Genomic DNA, 21,441 nt, shown 5'->3' with positions numbered 1-21,441 from the left:
GTTACTTAGGGCTTCAGCAGAAATGCAGAATGTAGGCCTGACCTCAGACCACCCAAGTCAGAACAAGCATTGTCACCAGCCCCCGGCAGTCCATAAGCCCATGAGTCACAGAGTCTGAGAAGCACCAGTCTCAGTGCTAACCAGGGGACTCACTGGTTTTGTTCCATTCACGTAAAAAAATGAGAACGTTATTTGCAACAAAGGATTCCACTATCAAAGCTCCCAGGAAGCTTCAAACTTTGTTCTACACTTACCCTTTATTTAAAAAATGTGTAATTTGGACACTTGGAAAAAGACCAAATGACCTACCCTAAGTTCATGGTATATATAATTTCACAAAACTGCTTGGGCTGGTCTTTGGTTGTTTTAAGCTGATGGCAGTAGGAGCTAAGAGTGCTGAACAAGAGAGGGGCAGGGCTCTCCTCTCTAAGCGCCTCCCCTCATCCCCCCCGGAAATCATGGACCTGCCTTTTGGAGGTTGATGGTGCTGACGTGCAGTTTCTTCATGGGTCCCGTTTCTACTGGCCCACTAGCCAACGCATCCCCTTGGCCACTCCTCAGCATTCGATGCTGATAAATCAAAGGGTCCTCTTCCTCATCAGCAAGGGTGTATCCCTGCAACCAGAGATTCACAGAAAAACTGTGCAACTCCGCTAGGTCCTCCCAGTTTAGAAAACACCCTCACACCTTGGGAGGGTCTCAGCTTCTGGTAAAGTCAGGATGTCAACAAGAAGTGAAACAGTTGGGATCCCTGGGTGGCTCGGCGGTTTAGCGCCAGCCTTTGGCCCAGCGTGTGATCCTAGAGTCCTGGGATCGAGTCCCACATCAGGCTCCCTGCAGAGCCTGCTTCTCCTGCCTGTGTCTCTGCCTCTCTCTTTCTCTGTCTGTCATGAATGAATAAATAAAATCTTAAAAAAAAAAAAAAAAAAAAGTAAAACAGTTACACGCATGGACAAAATGAAGCACGGTGGGCATCATTCCCCCCTGCAGACCCGTCGTTGCTGGGCACTCTAGGTCACTGATGGCATTAACTCTGTAGGATGAGCATGTAGCTGGCGAAGCTAAAACTGTGGGCAATGACCAAAGGGATCAAGGGCTACAAGCAGGAAGGCAAATGGCCCACTGCCTGGCTTTGTTTGGCGTGAGAGCCAAGAAGGGTTTATTTTCCCCCAAATTGCTGAGGGAAAAATCAAAGGAAAATTAATATTTTGTAACATGTGCAAGCTATTAGAGAGGCACACCGTGGTGTCCCTAAGTAAAAGAGCACTGGCAGGCGGCCAGGCTCACCATCTTCCAGGCGCGTGCGGCTGCTTTAGGGCTACAGTGGGGTCCAATCACTGCCTTGGAGCCCACGTTGCCTACAGAGCTGAGAAAAACTTGCTATCTTTACAGAAACTGTTTGCCCACCGTTAGTTCAGAGCTAAAAAGCTAAACATGCTCCAATACTAACAGGGAGAGACAACGGGACTTTGGACAGAAATCAGTGCAATTCACCTTGACGATTCTGCAGATGAGAACGTCATAGCGCTGATGGTTGATTCGGTGTCGCACCAGGACTTTATTCACCATTGGAATGAAAATTTGGTACTGTTGAAGGAGAGGGAAGAGGTCAGAAACGTTGCGCTGCAGCGTGGGAAGCAGAAAAAACAATACCCCCCCTGCTATGTTCCAGCTAGTTCTCCTGGGTTTGGGTGGCTCTGTGTTATTAAGGAGAATCACCTCTCTCCCACCTCCCCCGCTACAATACTAGTCCCCATCACCTTCGTCTAGGTTACCACGATGGCCTTTGATGGCTCTCTGCTCCCGCCCTTGGCCTAGTCTGTTCCTCACAGAGCACTGTGAGTCACCGGGTCAGACCACAGTACTCCTGTGATCAAGAGCTTCCAAAGGCTTCTAGTCCTGTTCAGAAAAACAGCCCAAGCACTTGTAACGGCCCGTAACAGTGATGTGCACATTTCTGTGGGCGTCAGCATCACCCAGAGGGTTTATCAAACCAGAGACTGTTGGGCTCCACAGCTAGTTTCTGGTTCAGGTCTGGGCACAGGCCTGAGAATATGCATTTCTAACAGGTTCCCAGCTATGTAGTTCCTGTCCGGGGACATTTGGGAACCACTGGTCTACAGCACCTTGTCTCCACGCCCCACCCAGCCTCAGCTTATCTCTCTGACCAGAACTCCAAGCCCTCCCCACCCCCCAGCCTCCCCGCTGCCTCCTCTGAAGCCACACCACGTTCCTGCTGTTCCCTGGACCCTTCGAGCATCCTCCTCACACCTTTGCATCTGCTACTCCTTCTGCCAGCATCCGACTCTCTGGGCTCAGACCTTTATTTAGGTCTCTGGTCAAATGTCAACTTATTAAGAGGTTTTCGCTGTCTACCCTAAATACACAGCATCTCTCCCCACTCACACTCTGTGCTTGACGAGACAGACTGTGTATGAGCCATACCTCACTGGAATGTAAGCTCCATGAGGACAACACGGTTATGTTAACCCCAGAACAGCATTTAGCCCACAGAGGTGGCTCAAGAAATATTTGCTAAATAAATGAAGGAACAAAAAAAGCAAAGGTTCCTAGTTCTTTGACGATGGCTGAGAGCTACAAGTAGAGACGTTCACAGACGGAGTCATCTTCCCCAAGCAAGGTGGAAGAGCATGTTTGGTTAGGACTCCTGCCTCACCTTCTTCCCCAGTTGGAAGACCAGTGAAGACAATGTGTCCATGGCTGTGGGACGCAGCTCCGGGCTCTGGTCTAGCGTCCGAACAATCGGATGAATGATACGGGAGGCATAGTCAGTGAAGTCCAGGGACTCTGTCAGGCGGTCTACGGTCTCTAGCGCTGCCCTACAACAATCGCAGACACATGGTAATTGCTAATATAGGGTCCCAAAGAATGAGAAATGGCTGAGGGTTATCTTAACAAGCAGTACCAAATGGAAAGGCAGGGATTGGAGGCATCCCAGGTGACATGGATCCAACCTATGCCCCAGTGGGATGGGGATGCTTAAGAGCTCAAGAAACCTGGGGCATATCTGGATTAAATAAAGAGAGCTGAAGCTGAGGTTAAAAAAAAAAAAAAAAAAAAAAAAAAACAGGAAAGATGGCCTGCAAACTTAAGAAAAGGACATCTTGGGACGCCTGGGTGGCTCAGCGGCTCAGCGTCTGCCTTCAGCCCAGGGCATGACCCCGGGATCGAGTCCTACATCGGGCTCCCTGCAGGGGGCCTGCTTCTCCCTCTGCCTATGTCTCTGCCTCTCTCTGTGTCTCTCATGAATAAATAAATAAAATCCTTAAAAAAAAAAAAAAAAAAAAGGACATCTTCAACAAAACGTGAAAAGCCTGCTGGCTACTTAGTCCCAAAGTGCAGGTACTTACTTCCGAGATGGCAGGGGAACTTCCGGGGCGTCAAACAGCTTCACGATAGGAGGCAACAACAAATGCAGATAGTCATCCAGGTTGGCACCAAACAGCTGGATGGCAGCCAACAGCTGCAAGAGGGAGCAAAGGCCCAGTGATGAACAAATACAGGCAGGGCAGGTACCAAGTACCCAGGCACACGGAGCGGGGCAAGTGTGTGGGTCCCCCGAATTCTGTGGGGACTCTGAAAAGTGGTCTCGAGCTACATTTTTTTGGTAGCACTCTCCCCATTTTATTTTGCTTGTGTGTTATTATTTTGCTTTCTCTGAGCTGCTTTCAATGGATAAAGAATCAGTTGCTAGATAACAGAGAGAATGGGTCAAGGATACAACAGTTACCGAGAATAATCCACTAAAGGAGATAAAACATACGGCCAATCAAGAGAGGACTGGCTGTAAACATCCTGTTAACTGCACGCATCGGGTATTAGCAGTCTTTGGATTCCACCTTGTGGTTCGAGCACCATTGTGTCACTCAAAATAGGGGCTTGCCTCTTAGCTGATCACCCTTGGACTCTTACAGCTGCTGGAAACGTCTCTAGAGGACGCCCTTCTGGACTCACCTTGATGGAGACGATGCGGCCTGGGCTGTTGTCATGCATGAAGACGCGGAGCATGTGTGGGATCAGCTGGGGCAGGTAGAGCTTAAATTCACCCCCAAGAGCTACCACAATTTGCTCAATGAGAAGAATGATTGTACTCTGGATGGAGGTGTTCATGACCCAGAATTCCTATGAAGAGGGAAAAGAGTGAGAAGCAAAGCCAAGTGCCTTTCTGCTGAACTAAGAAGTAAGGAACGGAGATGGCCCCAAAGAAGCAAAACTGTAGTGAGCAGTTGGCCCCGGGAGGGAGTCCTTCCCCGGCCTCCTCTCCCCAGGGCTCTTCGTATCCTAGCTCATAGTCACAGTGTACAAATTAAACTGCATTTTACCAAAAGCACCAGGCTCCTCCACTCCTCTGTGCTTTGCTTGTGCTGTTCTCTGCCTAGAGCTCCTCCTCTTGCTCAGCTAAAGCCCCACCTGTGTTTCTAGACCCAGCTCAAGCCTCACTTCTATGGAGGCTTTCCCGTTCTGTTACATACTCTGGGTCCCTTCGCCCCCTCTTTTCTAGCACCTGCAAGAACTTCACTTTGCCCCCTTCTCTCTACTAGACTGTAAACTAGTTAAGGGCAGGAAGCCCCTCTGAGCCACCTCTGTCTCCCCAGAATCTCGCACAGCACCTGGCATAGTCCAGCCACCCAAACACACGTTTACAGAGTGAGTGAATGGTTTACTTCACTCAAGGGGCTCTCAGGTTGCCTCCGGTAGATTCTTTACTTTGGGTACCATCCAGTATCCAGCAGAGCGTGATCCCAGTGTTAAGTTTCCTGCCCTTTCTGGATTTAGACTTTGCTAGATATAGGTAGCACTTGACATTTGTCCCAAATCATTTTCAGGCCTGGATAATGCCACAAAAGGAGTACTTTTTCTATACCCACGAAGTTATGTTCCACGTAAGTTACCAAAATAAAAACTTGGCCAAATGGCCACAGGATCTGGCTCGGTACCCAAACTGGTCTGAGTTTCTGACTCTAGGAAAAACTGTCACTTCAAATCAACTCAAAAAGAAACTTGCCTACTGCCTTGTTTGAAACCTCCGGAGAAGGAGACTTGATGATGATAGAAGCCCTAATGATGATGGCAACACATGCATATTCATACTTTGGGGCCCTCAACTAAAAAAAGAAAGAAAGAACTCCTCAGAAGTAAGGCTTTACAGAAGCTTGAAGTATTTTTATTTAAAAATGTCTTAAAAATCCTAACAGTTTAGAAAGTAAAAACCATATTAAAAGATGCTGGTAAAACATTCCCTCTGCTTGGAGAAGTATTCTCTCTGAAAAAGACTATTTTCTCTAGATAAAAACCTTTGCCAAAGAAACACCTGAGATGTTACACCTCCACAGTTTGTCTGATGTGCAGTCGCTTAGCCCGCACTTTGCCTTCTTTGGACAGAGTCCGCTTGCCCTCTCCACTGTATTACTACTGGCTGCTTACAGGGGCTTCTCTACCTCAAAGAAGACAGGCAGCCTGCCCAGGGATCGCTGTTCTCATCCCAGGCTCAGGGGTGCTCATTAAAATACCCAGGATGGGCAGTCAGAGGAAGAGCCCCTGGTGCAGCTCATCCACCTTGGAGGAAATGAAAGCTGCGTTTTGCAGGTATGAAGCTCCCTGTCTCAAACTCCCACGTTTTGGTCCGAAGCCTTTTCTGGGGTCTAAGTCTCTGATTGGTGCTGCTTGGCTATCCCCGGTCCCTCGCCCACGTGGCCCACGGCCCTCCAGCACTGCGCTCGACAGAGGCCTCCGTGGCAGGAGTCTGAGAGCCGCACGGTTTTAATTATTTGTACAGACAGGAGTTTTTCAGTTCTGAGACCCGGTTTCAGGGAAGTTCCAGTTTTGAAGTGAGCCACTTTGATTTTAGTCCTGCGGCTTCCTCCAAGCTGACTACAAAGGGCTGGCAGAGAAGAGCAGAAATCAGGGAAGAATTGTCTTCCAATTCTTTGAGGGCACAGCCATCTCTGCAAAGCAAGCTTCCCAACAGAGACATTTAAATGATACAGAACAGCAGGAAGCAGGCCTCCTCCTCAGACGGAAAAACGATATTGCCACCGACGACGGGGAATCTTCCGCACCTGCTTAAAGCAGGTTATAAAATCTGGGACAGGAGCCTTTCCTCTTTCCTCGGGTACTGCTGCAGTCAGAAGGTGGCATTTACGCTCTGGAAGGCGGTGGGGTAAAGCGTCGCCTTCCTCCTCAGTGCCCGACAGGAGTTCATCATATTTAATAGTGCTAATCCCCAAACCTCTCTTAAGGCCACGGTTTTATGGGCCGTATGAAGGAAGGCTTTCATGGGAACAGTAAAGCACTGTTGTGATATTAAAGTGAAATTGCTTTGTTGTGTGCGAGGCAAAGAACTCGAGAGTCTATTTCTGGCAAAACAATAACTTCAGGACTTTTCCTCCGACTTCACACCTTATAGACTCAGGTGCTGGAGCCTCTGGCAGCTGCCCCCCGCCCTTGTCATCACCCACCGGGGACCCTTGTCCCACATTTTACACTCCGGATGTCACAGCTCTACCAAGACCCAGGACAAAAATGTCCGTGCTCTCCCAACCTGCCTCTGCAGGTGCCTTGACCCAAACACTGAAGGACCGGCCAAAGCACTAACTTGTACTCACTCTCATGAGGGTGACTATTTCATCCATGTAAGGTCTGATGTGGCTCTTCACAAAGGACACCAACATTCCCAGCTGCTGGAACAGGAACTGGAGCGGAGAAGAGGGCAGAGAGTTGGCATCAGGAATGACGGAGAACTCCCAGGGTTATCCGAAGTCCGTGGGAACAAACAAACACAGCTATGCAATCCGTTTCCACCACATCCATTTTCTGAGATCAAGTCTTAAAAAAGTCAGACTGAAACCCTTCGGCAGTGATCGCAGTGGGGACTAGAAACAACTCTCAGTGGTTTTACCCCCCGCCCCCAGCCTGACCCCGCCGCAAGGGCTGCAAGGCCACACTGGCCATCGAGAGCCATGATGCCACCTCGGCTCTGCGACCTTCATTTAACCTCTCTGCCCTGGGCCTGTTCAGGGGCAAGAGGCAGATAACAGTACCTGTCTCCGGGCTCCCTTGAAATTAAGTGGAGAACCCCTGGGAAGCACCAGCAGCGGGATGTGAGGCCTCTCAAGTGCTCCCCTGAACACCAGCACCACCGAAGGATTTGCCGGGTGACTCAGACTTCACAATGGACACGAGACTTTTCATCAACTGTAAATGTATCTTTTGTCTCTTCAGTTCTAATTCACTACCACTTACTTTCTAAATAAATACAGTGACATATGATGGGTATTGTGGTTCACTTATAGTAATTAATTAATCAATCAGATCTTAGTTCATTAGGTAAATTGTTGGTCTCTAAGAAACCGTGAGCCAAGACAGTAAGCAAACTGGGGGAGGGATGGGATAAGGAGATTCTATTCAGGTTGATATGGTGTAGGCATAAGAAGACATGCCTTCTGCTAAAACAGGCTTGGAATAAAAAGGCTTGAGTAAAGGTGACCCAGCTACTTTCTTGGCTAAAGATGTCTTTATGGTATAGTCTTTATTTTGTTATATGCAGTAGCAAATCATATTCTAAACCCCCCTCCTGGAAAGATTTTTATAGCTCTCTATGCCTCTGCCTCCCCTCATTAATAAGGATAATTTAGCAATGAACATACATATTTCTACTCTTACCTGCATTTTGAAACGTGGGCAAGTTAGGGATAAGTAAAAAGTGTTGTTTCAAATAGCAAGTAACAGACTTACTACCTGGAGAGGTGAGACTCACATGACATACAGGGTTGCGCTCCAAGGAATGTGGATACATTCTCTAAAGACAGGGAGACCAGTGGATTCTAAGGTGGTCAGAACCTGCCTATCCATGGCACAGGTCTGACTCAACTCAGGACAGCCATCCCTACCTACCTCTTGGGAGCCACCTCATCAAATCATGCTGTTTTTGCGAAATGGTCTTTGTAAGGGGACATTCCAGAAGTCAAGGGATGTAAAACTCTAAGTATAATGGATTTTAGCTACATTTTTGTTATGCAAAACCTGAAAGAAGGTAGAAAACCGAAGCTGGAGGAAAAGCAGGGCATTAGGGATGGCAGGGAGGTCAGGAAAACCACGAGACAGAAAGGACAGAGCCTTTTGACCCCTACTGTCATTTCGCACTAGGTGTAATGGGGGAAGCTCATCGGTGCTAAGCCACCTGCAGCGGCCACAGGATAGATGCCCACAGCAAGGGCCTTCTGCACAGCAAAGAGTCTAGCAGCCCCCTCATTTCTTCTCCCTTAGATTCTTCCACAAGCTTTTCTCCTCTTTTTCCCCCCTGAACATTAGTACTTTAAAAGGACACAGAGTTTTGTTCTTGAAAATATGGTGGGTTAGATGTCTCTGCCATGAAAAGCCTAAAGAACACATAAACAATAAAAAATACTGTATTGTTATCAGAATGGAAACCTTTCGCAGCAAACCAGACCTTCAGAGGGCTATGTGTTAAGAGAAATAGTGACCTCATCCCCCCACAACCCCCAAATCTGTCCACTGGCAAAAGGAGACAAAGACATTTGTCAGGCTTGATGTGGAGTCTAGTAGGTAGGAAAAACGGCTTCGCCAATAGCTTGTAATTTCAGGTCATTCCCATATGAGTTTAGAGCATTATTTGACTATGTGGACTGAGAAACTTTAAGTCAAGAAATTAACTTAAAGTTTTAAGAGTCATATGGCAGAAGCAAGTGCAAGTCTTCTCTGGAGAGATGCAACTTGAGAGCACATTTTCTAGTACTGCCCCAGGAAATGCCCAGCTGCATAGGCTACATGATCCAAAATTATAAGACACATAAGGATAGACCACTGCCAATGTGACTCAGCAGAAACAATAAATAGCAGGATCAGACCCACCAAGGATTTAATATATATTGGAATTACTGGATAAAAAATATAAAATAGATCTGTTTAAAATGCTTAAATCAGGACACTTGGGAGGCTCAGGGTCTGCCTTTGGCTTAGGGCGTGATCCCAGAGTCCTGGGATTGAGTCCCACATCACAGTTCCCGCAGGGAGCCTGCTTCTCCCTCTGCGTATGTCTCTGCCTCTCTCTGATTGTCTCTCATGAATAAATAAATAAAATTAAAAAATAAAATAAAATAAAGTGCTTAAATAAATGTGAGAATTAAAATAATGAGTAAAGAATAGGATACCACCAAAAAATACTAAGCATATAGAACCTAGTATAACTAGTATATTATAGTTAGAAAGAACCTAGTATAACTTTAGATATTTTTAAAAATGTAGTTGAAACTAAAAACTCAAGGACAGGTCATCAACTGAGACACAGTTGAGGATTCATGAACAAAAAGGGGTGTGAAGAAATATCCAGGTTGGATCTCCAAGAGATCAAGAGGAAAAATACAAAGAGGAAACTAATAGACATCAAGGACAAAGTGAGCTCTACATGTGAATCAAACTCTGGAAGGAAAAAACAGAGGGTGGAATTCTCATATTCAGGAAGTCCACAAGTCCCAGAGAGGATGTGAGAAAGAATCTCTATCTAGATACACAATAATTGCAACTTTGGGGCAACAAATATAATGAGAGGACCTGAAATAGCCACTGAGAAAAGTGAATGAAATGGTTATGAAATGAAAAGGTTAATCGTGATTTCTCAATGACAACAACAACAACAAAAAAATCAGAAAATGTGGGATCTTATCTACAGTTGTAGGAGAACCCAGAATCGTATCCTCAGCTAAATCAAGATTTTAAATGATGGTGAAATAAATATTTTTTATATTTTTATTTTAAAAATATTTATTTATTCATGAGAGACACAGAGAGGGAGACGCAGGCTCCATGCAGGGAGCCCGATGCAGGACTCGATCCTGGGACTCCAGGATCGCGCCCTGGGCTGAAGGCAGTGCTAAACCGCTGAGCCACCTGGACTGCCCACATTTTTTTTTAGATACACAGAAACAGAGAGTTTACTTTGATGGATGCTCACAAATGTTCCTCATTCTAAAGAAGAATAAAGATCCTAGGAGAAAGCCCTGAAGGGGGAAACAGAACACAGAGAATCGAGACAGGAAGTGTGTCTGCATAAAATAGCAATGATGTTTAGTTTGATGGTAGGAAAAAAAAAGCAATACCACAAAGAGAGAATCAGACAGCCTGAGCAATCATTCTAAGTTTTGTATGTCATTCAGGAGAAGGATGAAGATATGGATTGATTTTTTAAAATCAGGCATTAAAGTTAGGGATGGGAGACTAAATCTAAGGGTGAAAAAGACAAAATGAATCCATCCCTCATCCTGTACAGAGGCACATATTCCAAAGAGCTCAAAGATCTGAGTGTAAAAAAATCAGGGGGCACCTGGCTGACTTAGTCGGAGGAGCGTGCGAATCATGACCTCCAGGTTGTGAGCTGAAGTCCCACACAGGGTGTACAGATTCCAAAAAAATAAATAAAAAATAAATAAAATAAAATAAAATAAAATAAAATAAAAATAAAAAAAAAAAAAAAAAAATAAAATAAAATAAAATAAAATAAAATAAAATAAAATAAAATAAATAAAATAAAATAAAATAAAATAAAATAAAATAAAATAAATAAAATAAATAAAATAAATAAAATAAAATAAAATAAAATAAAATAAAATAAAATAAAATAAAAGGAAAAAGCAAGGCCAGTCAAGTACAGAAAGAGGTAAAAATGATGTACATACAAAGCTTTTTTTACAGGATCATTTTAAGTACCAAAAGAATGGAAAAAATGCAAACATTCATCCAAAGGGACAGGTCACACGGCTATTCACACAGTGGAGTGCCATCACCTTTCAAGGAATGCAGGCATCCTGGTGCTGCCATGGCACAAACTCCAGGACACGCTGCTGTGACAGTGAAAAAAGGTGGGGCGCCCAACATTGTTTACATTAAGTTCTCTTCTGAGGAAGGAAGGCAAGGCAAGATGGATTTCTTTACATTTCCAAAAACAAAGAATGAAAAGATAAATTGAAAAACGATCAAATGGTTACCTTACGGGGAAGTGAGGTATAGGCAAAATAAAGGTAGGCCAAAGAGGTCTATGTCCTAAACCTTAGATCCCACAAATAAATGACCCTGTACAACAAAGGGGACTCCTCAAGACATGATCTAGGTTCAGGACTTTGACATATGGAGATTATCCCTTAAAAGCAGAGAACCTTTGATGACAGTGCACAGAGAGCTGGATCTGGCAGCAAAAGAAGGGTCAGCGAGGCACTATTGCTGACTCTGAAGGCAGAGAAAGAGGGCCCAGGAATGTGGGCAGCCACTAGAAGCCAGAAATAGCAAGGAGATGGACTCTCCCTTAGAGCCTCCAGGAAAGACTGTGCCCCAATGGCACCCTGACTTTGTTTAGTTTGACCTGTCAGACTTATGACCTATGGAGCTGTGAGATAATAAACTTGTGCTGTTTGAAGCCATGACATTGGTGGGGATTTGTTATAGTAGCAATAGGAAATGCTACAGGAAGAAACAGGGTATTGGATGGGGAGACAAACTGTATGTCACTGAACATACTTTATAGTTTTGGCTCTGAAACTGTGTTAATGTCTTACATAACTAGAATAAAAGTTATATTAGAAAAACCTCAAAGAAATTTCTAAAAACTGAAAATAAACAGAAACTAATTTAACTATAAATCAAGTTGGTTGCACAATCGCTCAAAGATGAATTTCAAGAGACTTTACACAGAATATTTTGGTGTGTATCTCCAAAGGACACAGACTAAGAACCACACACACACACACACACAAAAATCAAAAAACCTTGAACTACATTCAGAAATCTTACTGTTACTAATACCATTTATATGTATACAAGATACATGCAGGGACATATTCTGCAAGATACAGCAACTACATCATGACTTATTTTTCCTCTTTCTAAAAATTACCTATTTCTAGTTCTGTTCACCGAATGGCTGAGAAACAGTGATACACCAGTAGCAATGAGCACCCAACACATCAACTCAGTCTCTAGCTATTATCTCTCACTTCAAGACACCACAGCTCCTTGGAAGAGGCCATGCCCAGTCTTCAGTGAAATGTACCTGACAACTCAGAATAGCTTTTTTTTTTTTTTTGCCAGAAAGCAAAAAAGCGATAGAAGATTAAGACCACTGGCCAATATAAAAAGAACCCAACAGTCAGGCTGACTGGGATAATTAGATCACGAGAAAGAATAGTGCCTTCAATGAACAGAAATACTATATATAGCTCCATGAGTTGATGAGGATACTCCCTAAACAGCAGGGGTTGTGCCTGAGTCACCTTTGAGGAGTTGCAAGGGACTTGATTCATTACGCTGAAAACACTGATAAACACAAGGAAAGAATCACGTATTTATTCTGCCCTTCTTGCATGAACTATACTTCAGATTAACTGAATAGCTGACAACATAAAGTTCTTTAAAGGTGATCGCTAGCTAATAAATCCAGGAAATAGAATTAGAAAATCACAGCTTTCCGGTCCTTAATGAAATAATCATTTTAGAATTCTAACAATCTTCAATGAACACTAAATGAGTAGGAGAAAGGCTGATTGATGGGATCATAGTCCCTGAGCCCACTGATTAACCTTTACATCACTAGAAGTGGATCATTTTACAAAAGACTTGCTTACTAACTGTTGAAATAGGAAGTATTCAGTACCACCTATAAAGTATTTCTCTCCAAAAGAAGGGATCTTAATTTAATCAACTATATCTAATCTGTTTACAAGAAGTTAAAATACCTTGAAGATACAAACAACCAAATCCAGAATGGGAAATTCTGTAAGACAAATGATCTGTTTTCTTCCACAAATAAGTGGCATGAAAAAAAAGTGGGGGAAAAAGGAGGATAGGAGAAATGGATATATCAACTGAATGCCATGTACAAACCTTATCTGGATTCTGATTCAAATAAATCAAATATAAAAAGACATTTTAAAGACAAACAAGGACATGTGAAGAAGGCTTAGTATTAGAAGATATTAAGCAATTATTTTCACTTTTGTAGATACTTTTACTTCTAATATTTAGTATTAGAAGATATTAAGCATTATTTTTACTTTTGTAATTTTGGTTACATGGGGGAAAAGTATTGGTGAAAAAGTATGATATCTGTTATTTGCTTTAAAATACCCCAGAAAGGGGATCCCTGGGTGGCTCAGCGGTTTAGCGCCTGCCTTTGGCCCAGGGCGCGATCCTGGAGTCCTGGGATCGAGTTCCGCGTCGGGCTCCTGGCATGGGGCCTGCTTCTCCCTCTGCCTGTGTCTCTGCCTCTCTTTCTCTCTCTGTGTGTGTCTATCATGAGCAAATAAATAAATAAATCTTAAAAATAAATAAATAAATAAATAAAATAAAATAAAATAAAATATCCCAGAAAAATGGGCAGCCCGTGTGGCTCAGTGGTTTAGCGCCGCCTTTGGCCCGGGCTGTGATCCTGGAGACCTGGGATCAAGTCCCACATTGGCTCCCTGCATGGAGCCTGCTTCTCCCTCTGCCTGTGTCTCTCATGAATAAATAAATAAAATCTTAAAAAAAAAAAAAAACCACCCCAGAAAAAAATGTTTGTGTATGTGTGTGGGGAGAGATGGGGGAAGGGGTAATAAGATGAAACCAAATTGATAAAATGCTAATAATTACTTATGAATATGGGAATTTAATATAAATTGTCTACTTTTTACAAAAAGATTTATTCATTTTAGAGAGCGTGAACACACGTACAAGTCGGGGAAAGGGCAGAGGGAGAAAATCTTCAAACAGACTCCCCTCTAAGCAGAGACCAATGTGGGTCTCGGTCTCATGACCATGACCTAGTGACCTGAGCTGAAACCAAGAATGGGATGCTCAACTGACTAACCCAGGCGCCCCAGTTGTCTACTTTTGTTTACAACTGAAATATCCCATTACAAAACATTTACTAAAATTAAAGGTGGCCAACAAGTAGAGGGCAAAGGTAAGAAAATGAAAGCTCAACCAAGCCCAAAAAAGAAAGAAAAAAAGAAAATAAATAGATAAAGCAGGTCAAAAATAAAGCACTACATCAGATGGTGGAAATGAACCTTAATATATCAACAGTCATGATAAATACAACTGGACTGAATGCACTGATTAATAAAGATTTCCAGACTACATTAAAGGGATAATCTAGCTATCTTATTATACATATTATCATGAGAGACCCATCTAATGCAAAAAGTCACAAAATAATTAAAGTAAAAGGATAATAAAAGAGATACACCCTCCAAAAAAAGGTTGGTGTAGCTATACTAAAATTAAGCAAAATAAATTTGAGGTATTATTAAAGATAAAAAGAGTCCTTTCAAAATGATAAAAGATTCGACTTACCAGGAAGATACCATGATTTTAAATCTGAACATACCTAATTAACATATTCCCCCAAATATATAAAACAGAACTGACTTAACTATGAGAAATTAATAAACCCACCATTGTAAAGGAAGATTTTTATCTCATTTCTCTCAGTAATGGGCAGGTAAGAAAAAAAAATTAAAGAGAATGCAAAAAAAAAAAAGGAACACAGTAGTAAGTTCAAATCTAATGACATATATGGAACATTGTATATAACACATCAGTAAATACCCGCTATTCTCAAGCACACCGGAAACATCAAAAGAGATCAGGCATTCGACTATTAAGGCCGTTTCAGCAAGCATTAAAGAATCATAAACCCAGTGCAGTTAAGTTAGAAAACAGAGATCCAAAAATGAAATTCAAAATCCCATAAATCTGCAAACTAAAATATCCACTTCTAAATAACTCAGTGGTGAAAAAAGAAATCATAGGAAACATTAAAAATACTTATCTCTGAGTAATAATGACACTAAATTATTATTCAGCTATGAAGAAGGAATGAACTGCTGATTCATAATGAACCCCAAAACTACTATGTTAAGTGAAAGAAGCTAGACACAAACCCACGTGATTCCAATTCTATGGAATATCAAAAAAAAAAAAAAAAGGGCAAATCTATAGTCATGACATAAATAAAGTGAATAATTTCTTAGGAGTGCCCAGGTGACTCTGTCAGTTAAGCATCTGCCTTCTGCTCAGGTCATGATCCTGGGGTTCTGGGATCGAAACTGCATTGGGCTCCCTGCTCAGTGGGAAGTCTCCCTCTCCCTCTCCCTCTGCTTATGTGCGCGCGCTCTCTCTCTGTCTCAGATAAATAAAATCATTTAAAAAAAATGAATAATTTCTTCAAGAAAAGTGACCTAAACTGTTTTTGAAGAAATAAAAAAGCTAAACCGATCTTTAAGCTTATAGTTAAAAAAAATTTACAGGCCAATTCCACTCAGGAATGTTGATGTAAAAAATTTAAATTAAGTATTAGATATAAACTCAAAGTGTCAAGAAATACATCATAATCATGATGGTTTTAAAACAAGAATTCAAAAAATTTTCAACATGTATCAGTGTAATTCAACATATTAACATGCTAAAAGAGAAAAAAATAGGTAATTGTTACACCAAAGACATTTGATAAATCCAATACCCATTCATGATAAAAACTCTAGCAAATTAAGACCATAAGAGAACATTTATAACCCTTAAAAGCTACCTGCCAAAACCTACAGCAAACGTTTTACTTAGTGGGGAAATCTTAACAGCAGTCCCACTGAAGCCAGGAACAAGATTAAAGATTTCTAGTCTCACAGAGTCTAATCAACATTGCAGTGGAGGTCCCAGAAATGTAAATGAGAAAAAGTAGCAACTGGTTTACAGATTAAAACAAAAAACTAGAACTGCCTTTCTCTTTTTGCAGACTATAGGATTATCTAGAGGGAAAAGCCAGGGAAATTTATCTAAATTATCAGAATTTGTAAGAATTTGATAAGGTCGAGTACATAAACTACGCTCCTGTACTCCAGGCACAGTGTAAGAGAATATACTTTCTAAAAAGGTATTATTTCCTCTATACGCACATCACATTGAATATATAATCACAGAGGAAAAAATGGATTTAAAAACTTAATTGAAGGGATGGCTGGGTGATTCAGTCATTTGAGCATCCAACTCTGGATTTCGGCTCAGGTCATGATCTTAGAGTCTCGGGATCGAGCCCTGCCTTGGGTCTCCATGCTCAGTGGGGATCTGCTTGGGATTCTCCCCCCAGCTGCCCCTTCCCCCACCCCCAGCCCTCGCTCGTACACACACATGCGCACATGTGCTCTCTCTCCCTCTCTAAAATAAATAAATCAGTATTAAAAAAAAAAAAGGCCCCTTGAACTGTATTTAGTAGGTTTGCTGCCAGTAGTGGCCTAAGTAGATAATCACAGAACCACTCTGCATATTTTGCTGTTTAAAGAAAGGAAAGCAAAAGGGAGAGACAGAGGGAAAGTGGCAAGTTCTACCTTACAACAAAGTGCCCACTGCTAGAAGTAGAAGAAATGGTAAAACTAGAAGTCCGTACTTTGCAACCAGTGTGACCACGGACTCAGGCAGGGATTCTCCACAGATGCTCAGTCACTGGGTCAAAGGTTGTCAGGGAAGAGGATGGTCACACACCCCAGATGACCTTACCACGGGCAGATCTAACAGAGACCGATTTAACCGTGTGCTCAAACTCTGGTTCAACGCTAACGGGAGATGCTGACGTTAGATCTGCTAAGAGGTATGCATGTCACCCTGTAGCAGTCTCACTAAAAATGATGGGCCTCAATCTAATGATGAGGAGGCCACACGTCCGCGTGGTGAGACATCCTACCCGACAACCACACTGACCTCTGGATATGCACACACGCATCCACCTAGCCAGTCATGGTTTAGCCATCCCGAGGGGATAACCCTGGACACTAGGCAGCTGACTGACCCTGTACCCTTAGGGGTCAGGAGTTAAGGGTTAGGCGAGGTACTCGGCCCAACAGCCAAAGGAGGGCATGGGTAGGAAGTAGGGCGTGCGGAGCAGGGGTGGGGTTTTAGCTACTTACTTCCCGGATGGCCCCATCGCAGACCCGAATGACATTGAGGAATGTGGGCATGACCTGCGGCAGAAACTGCACACACTTGAGGCCCAGGGACTTGAAGATGAAGGTGATGGCCTGGACAACCATGGTGTGATGGTGCGAGAGGGACTGGTCTCGGAAGATCCGCATCAGCGCCACCATGGATACGGCAGGGTAGAACTCGTCCAGGGGCAGGTTGCCCATGTTGACCAGCATCTCACTGGTGCTGTAGTCGGCTAGGACAAAGTGATGGCGAGAATCATGAGCTATCCAGGACATGTCGCTGGCTTTAAGCAGAACCTGGCTCACAACAAACAGCTGTCGTTCAGCATTCACGGGGAGTACAGGGTCTATTAGGAACCCACAAACAGGCTCTCAGCATTAGGATTCAAGACTTTTTGGCTTTTCTATTACCCTGACCACAACAGTACATGACCGGTGCTCATTAAATTGCAATGTTTAACTTCGCTTATCATTACAGTTGACAACTTTGTGGTTGAAACCATCAATAAAAATAATTACTCCCCCAAAAGAAAGTAAAGGGAATCAAATTAGGCTAACATCTGTTCAGCAGCTGCTTGGTCCCCCTAGGGACTTAAGATGAGGGAGCGGCAAATGCTAGCTGACCTGAACAGCAAGGATGTCAAAGACTGGGTGAGAGGAGGAGAAACAGTGCACTGAAGAGTCCAAGAACGAGACCAGCCAAGAGACTGGGTGACACCTGCAGGGGCCGGGCTGACTCTCCTCCTGACAGCCATGGGTCCCACAGGGTAACATCACAGCTAGGCTTCTCTACTATACAGAAGAACAAACTAGAAGCGATAGGATTCCATCTGTAGAATTTAGAAGTAAATTATTGAGGTGTAGACTCCACAGCTCAGGGGTCAGAGCACTGTTCTTGTAGAAACAAATTATTTTGGGAAAACAACATTTTGCTGGAATAGTTGGGAGAGCCACTGCTTTATTTACTCTCTTTCGGAAATAAGCCTACCCTGATGAACGATGGGTTAAGTCTAGGAAAATCTGCCGGAGCCCCATACCCTACCCAATCTCTTAGGCCACTTGTCAAAAGTAGAGGGGCTCCAAGGCTAGACCAGCTGATGAAAAAGAGAGCCCTGGATTCTGATTGCTTCCAGTCTGACCATCCCCTGAGCCTGGCCTCGGGTTTCCCTAGTAATTACAACAGGGAGAATAAATTCTACCCTCTTCTCCTTGGGTGCCGTGAGGATAGAAAACATCAAAGAAGCGCTAACAAAGAATGAGAGATGAACAGAGGTGACAGGGTGATAATTCGCATCTCTCTCACCAGCACCAAAAAGTCGGTACAGGCTTAGCCTGTTGACCCTGGACAAAGAATCTGGACAGATGTAAGGACTCTGGACACACGGGGGAGCAGCATCCCTATTGTGATTCAAGAGGAAACTTGACTTTCCATTCAAAAGTCACGAAGTGAGCCAATATGCTATAATTTGTTATCCAGCCCAAGGCTCTTTCTAAGCAGAGCCAGCAAGGGCTTTGTGAGGCAGGAACTTGGCAAGTCTCTCACGGTTCCCCTCAACTTACAGGAATCCTGACTTGACTTGGATTCAGACAGGCTGACAGCAGAAGCGTCGCGGGACTGGTCAATCATGCCGATGTTCACTTTGTGCTTGTAGGGATCCAGGGCCCCCAAAAGCCCTAACACACGGATAGCCTGGGTGGGGAAGGGGACGGGAAAAAGAAAACATTCACCACAACATCTGATGACAACGGGTTTCATGAATATTCCTCTCGTGTCCTGTGACACCCAGTTCATACCTGAACGACCGGCTGTATGAACAAAACGGAGGACAGGACACCTAATCAACACGCTGTCAGAGCATGTTAATGCCACAATCTCTCTCCATTATTCCAGCAAAGTCTTTTTTTTTTTTTTTTTTTTTTTTTATTTATGATAGTCACAGAGAGAGAGAGAGAGAGGCAGAGACACAGGCAGAGGGAGAAGCAGGCTCCATGCACCGGGAGCCTGATGTGGGATTCGATCCCAGGTCTCCAGGATCGCGCCCTGGGCCAAAGACAAGCGCCAAACCGCTGCGCCACCCAGGGATCCCTCCAGCAAAGTCTTTAAAGAACCAAGTCTGCCACGTTCCCTACCTCTCTCCGTGTACCCTGGTTCTGCTCAGTCTTCAGAAAATTCAGCAGGACCTCAAGCAAAGTGGGGTACTTCCGGTAGGGCTCCACCACGTAGCCAGTGCTGGCCACCAACTGTCCCAGGGTCCACAGAGCCACCTGGACAAGCAACAGATCATGTGGTTTGTTGAACCAGTAAGAGGGAAGAGAAAGCATGGTTTATACTCTCTGTTTAACTATTCCAATGAAGAGTCAGAAACTTTTACAAGAAAAGAAGTTTCCAGTCGAGGCACTAACCATGAACCTTGAGAGTCTGGGCATAAAAACAAGGCCACAAATCAATGCAACAATCACTGGATAAAAAGACACAAGAAGAGCCCCACTGTTCTCAAAGGAAATACACAATCCTTCACATCCTGAATGATCAATGGGAGAAATCCGACTTAAAAGGAAATTAAGATTGTTCTTAATTTTAGGCTGGTCTCCTAATGACCTTGGTGACCAAACGAAAAGTAGCCAGGGCTGGGGCAGGGTGTGCTGAAGCTCTGCTTGCCTCCACAGCCACAGGCCCGGGCTTTCTTTTTCCCTCTAGGGGCTGGGGTTCTGACAGATGATCTGGATTTTCTGTTATCTGGAGGAAATGGCAGGGTCAGCCCTGAAACTTACTGAGCGACTCCCGGTCAGGATGACAGCTAATTCTGACTCCAGGTCTTTCTTCATCTTCCATAACACATACTTCTGAGTACCCACTAGGTGTCAAGCTCTGGGTCAGGCACTGGCTGGGGACACTAAGTGACGAAGAGAGGCAAGGGCCCAGGCCTCGCAGGGGACTGCTCTGCTCAGTCTGGAAGGAGTACTCACCTGCCTTTTGGCCAACAGAGAGGAGTCCTGGAGCATGTCCATGATGATAATAAAGAGTTCATCCACCCACTTCCTCATCTCTAGGCCACTAACCTGCAAAATGAAAAAGAAGGTGGGAGGTAAGATGAGAAATGATGGCATTAAGAAGTACTTTGATTTCCTTCGAGGCTAAACAGTACTCTTTCCATCCTATGGAAAAAAGCTGCTGTCCCCTTACCTGAGCCAATTCTCCAATTGTAGCCAAGACATTGTTGATCACACCTGGGTTTGGATCAGGGTCTGGATCTTTCAGTTTCAAAATTAAAGCCTATGAGAAGAAGGTATGGTAAAAATGAATGCAGAACAGGATCTACCAGAAACCTTTCTTTTACGTAAGTAAAATTCCCAAGAGACCATTTCAACTGTAGGTTAATTACTGTTATTTATGAATCCAGGATTTCTACAGAATGTGGATTCTAAAACTTTTCTCCATAGTGAGCCCAGGTAGACTTTTGAGAGAGCTGAGAAACACCATGATTTAAAAACATTTCTTGTGCCTCCTCAAATGGTATCTCTGATCATTTGCCCAGATTCACCTAAGTTTTGAAAGATTTCACATGCCTCTAACACATTCAGACTTTAAAGCTCATTGTTTCTTCCCTTTGAGGGAACTATTTTATCCCATTATCTACCTACTTCTTTTCAAGCGCATCTGATCATGTGCCCGAAGCACTGTATCTTATCTCTCATAAGGGGAGCCCTTCCTTCAACTGGTGAGATTTTTGCTGATCTTCCACTGAGAGTGCTTCATGTGGCCCTTGACCCTGAGCCTAGGGCCGAAGATGTTACCTATCAAAACACTCCCAATGTCCCAAAGGAGGTGACACAGGGTGACCTGGAGAGAAAGTGCCAGTGTCTCCAGCTGCCATGAGTTACCTTCAGGATGGGCTCCATGTAGGGGCGGATGAGCCGGGGGGCATTGGAGACCAGGTGCCCCAGCATACGGGCACTCTGCTCTTTGATTCTTCCAATACCGCTGTGCTCCAGCTCCGTCAGAATCTGTAGGGAAGAAAGCCCAGGCGGTAGAGGGAGCTCTAGAGAGGAACGGTGTGTTGAAGAGGACGCTAGAGGGAGGAACCAGAACTGGACCGCGGATCAAGTAGCCGTTGAATACTCCACGGAGGCAAACAGTCGGGGACACAGCAAAAGTGGGAAGGACTGTGGGAAACCAGTCCCTGCCCCCACGGTCCCATAGTTGTCCCCGAGCATGGCTTTCATGGTACGGCACAGGGAACTGAGAAAACCAACAGGGACAGTGAGAGCAGGAGTCTGCAGAAACAGGGAATGAAAATCTTTGGGCAGCAAATCACTAAGGGCCTGTAAATAATGACAAAAGGACCAGAGAACAGTTAGAACACCTACGCTGTTGAAAGAAATATTAATACTCAGTATTGGTTTCAGGGACATCTAGATAAACCCAAATAGGAGGGATTCTATCAATCGAATCCCCTTG

The 21,441-nt window shown here is 44.0% G+C and overlaps 1 protein-coding gene across 1 annotated transcript in view; it reads right to left on the bottom strand.

Annotated features, from left to right (window-relative positions):
• Positions 1-21,441, bottom strand: part of MTOR (mechanistic target of rapamycin kinase) — a 120,963-nt gene that overhangs the window by 75,002 nt on the left and 24,520 nt on the right. The window contains exons 14-25 of the mRNA XM_041765246.1: positions 20,865-20,987; positions 20,167-20,256; positions 19,950-20,042; positions 19,113-19,247; positions 18,543-18,672; positions 16,965-17,215; positions 6,627-6,713; positions 3,976-4,143; positions 3,372-3,484; positions 2,678-2,840; positions 1,495-1,587; positions 469-615 (exon numbers count right to left, since the gene is read on the bottom strand). Of these exons, the coding sequence (XP_041621180.1) occupies positions 469-615; positions 1,495-1,587; positions 2,678-2,840; positions 3,372-3,484; positions 3,976-4,143; positions 6,627-6,713; positions 16,965-17,215; positions 18,543-18,672; positions 19,113-19,247; positions 19,950-20,042; positions 20,167-20,256; positions 20,865-20,987 (1,593 nt within the window). The remainder of the gene's footprint in view (positions 1-468; positions 616-1,494; positions 1,588-2,677; positions 2,841-3,371; positions 3,485-3,975; positions 4,144-6,626; positions 6,714-16,964; positions 17,216-18,542; positions 18,673-19,112; positions 19,248-19,949; positions 20,043-20,166; positions 20,257-20,864; positions 20,988-21,441) is intronic.

Source organism: Vulpes lagopus, chromosome 8 (assembly GCF_018345385.1).
Source record: "Vulpes lagopus strain Blue_001 chromosome 8, ASM1834538v1, whole genome shotgun sequence".
Taxonomy (NCBI): Eukaryota; Metazoa; Chordata; class Mammalia; order Carnivora; family Canidae; genus Vulpes; species Vulpes lagopus.
Note: the sequence above shows the minus strand (reverse complement) of the source record. Positions and strands in the feature narration are given on the sequence as shown.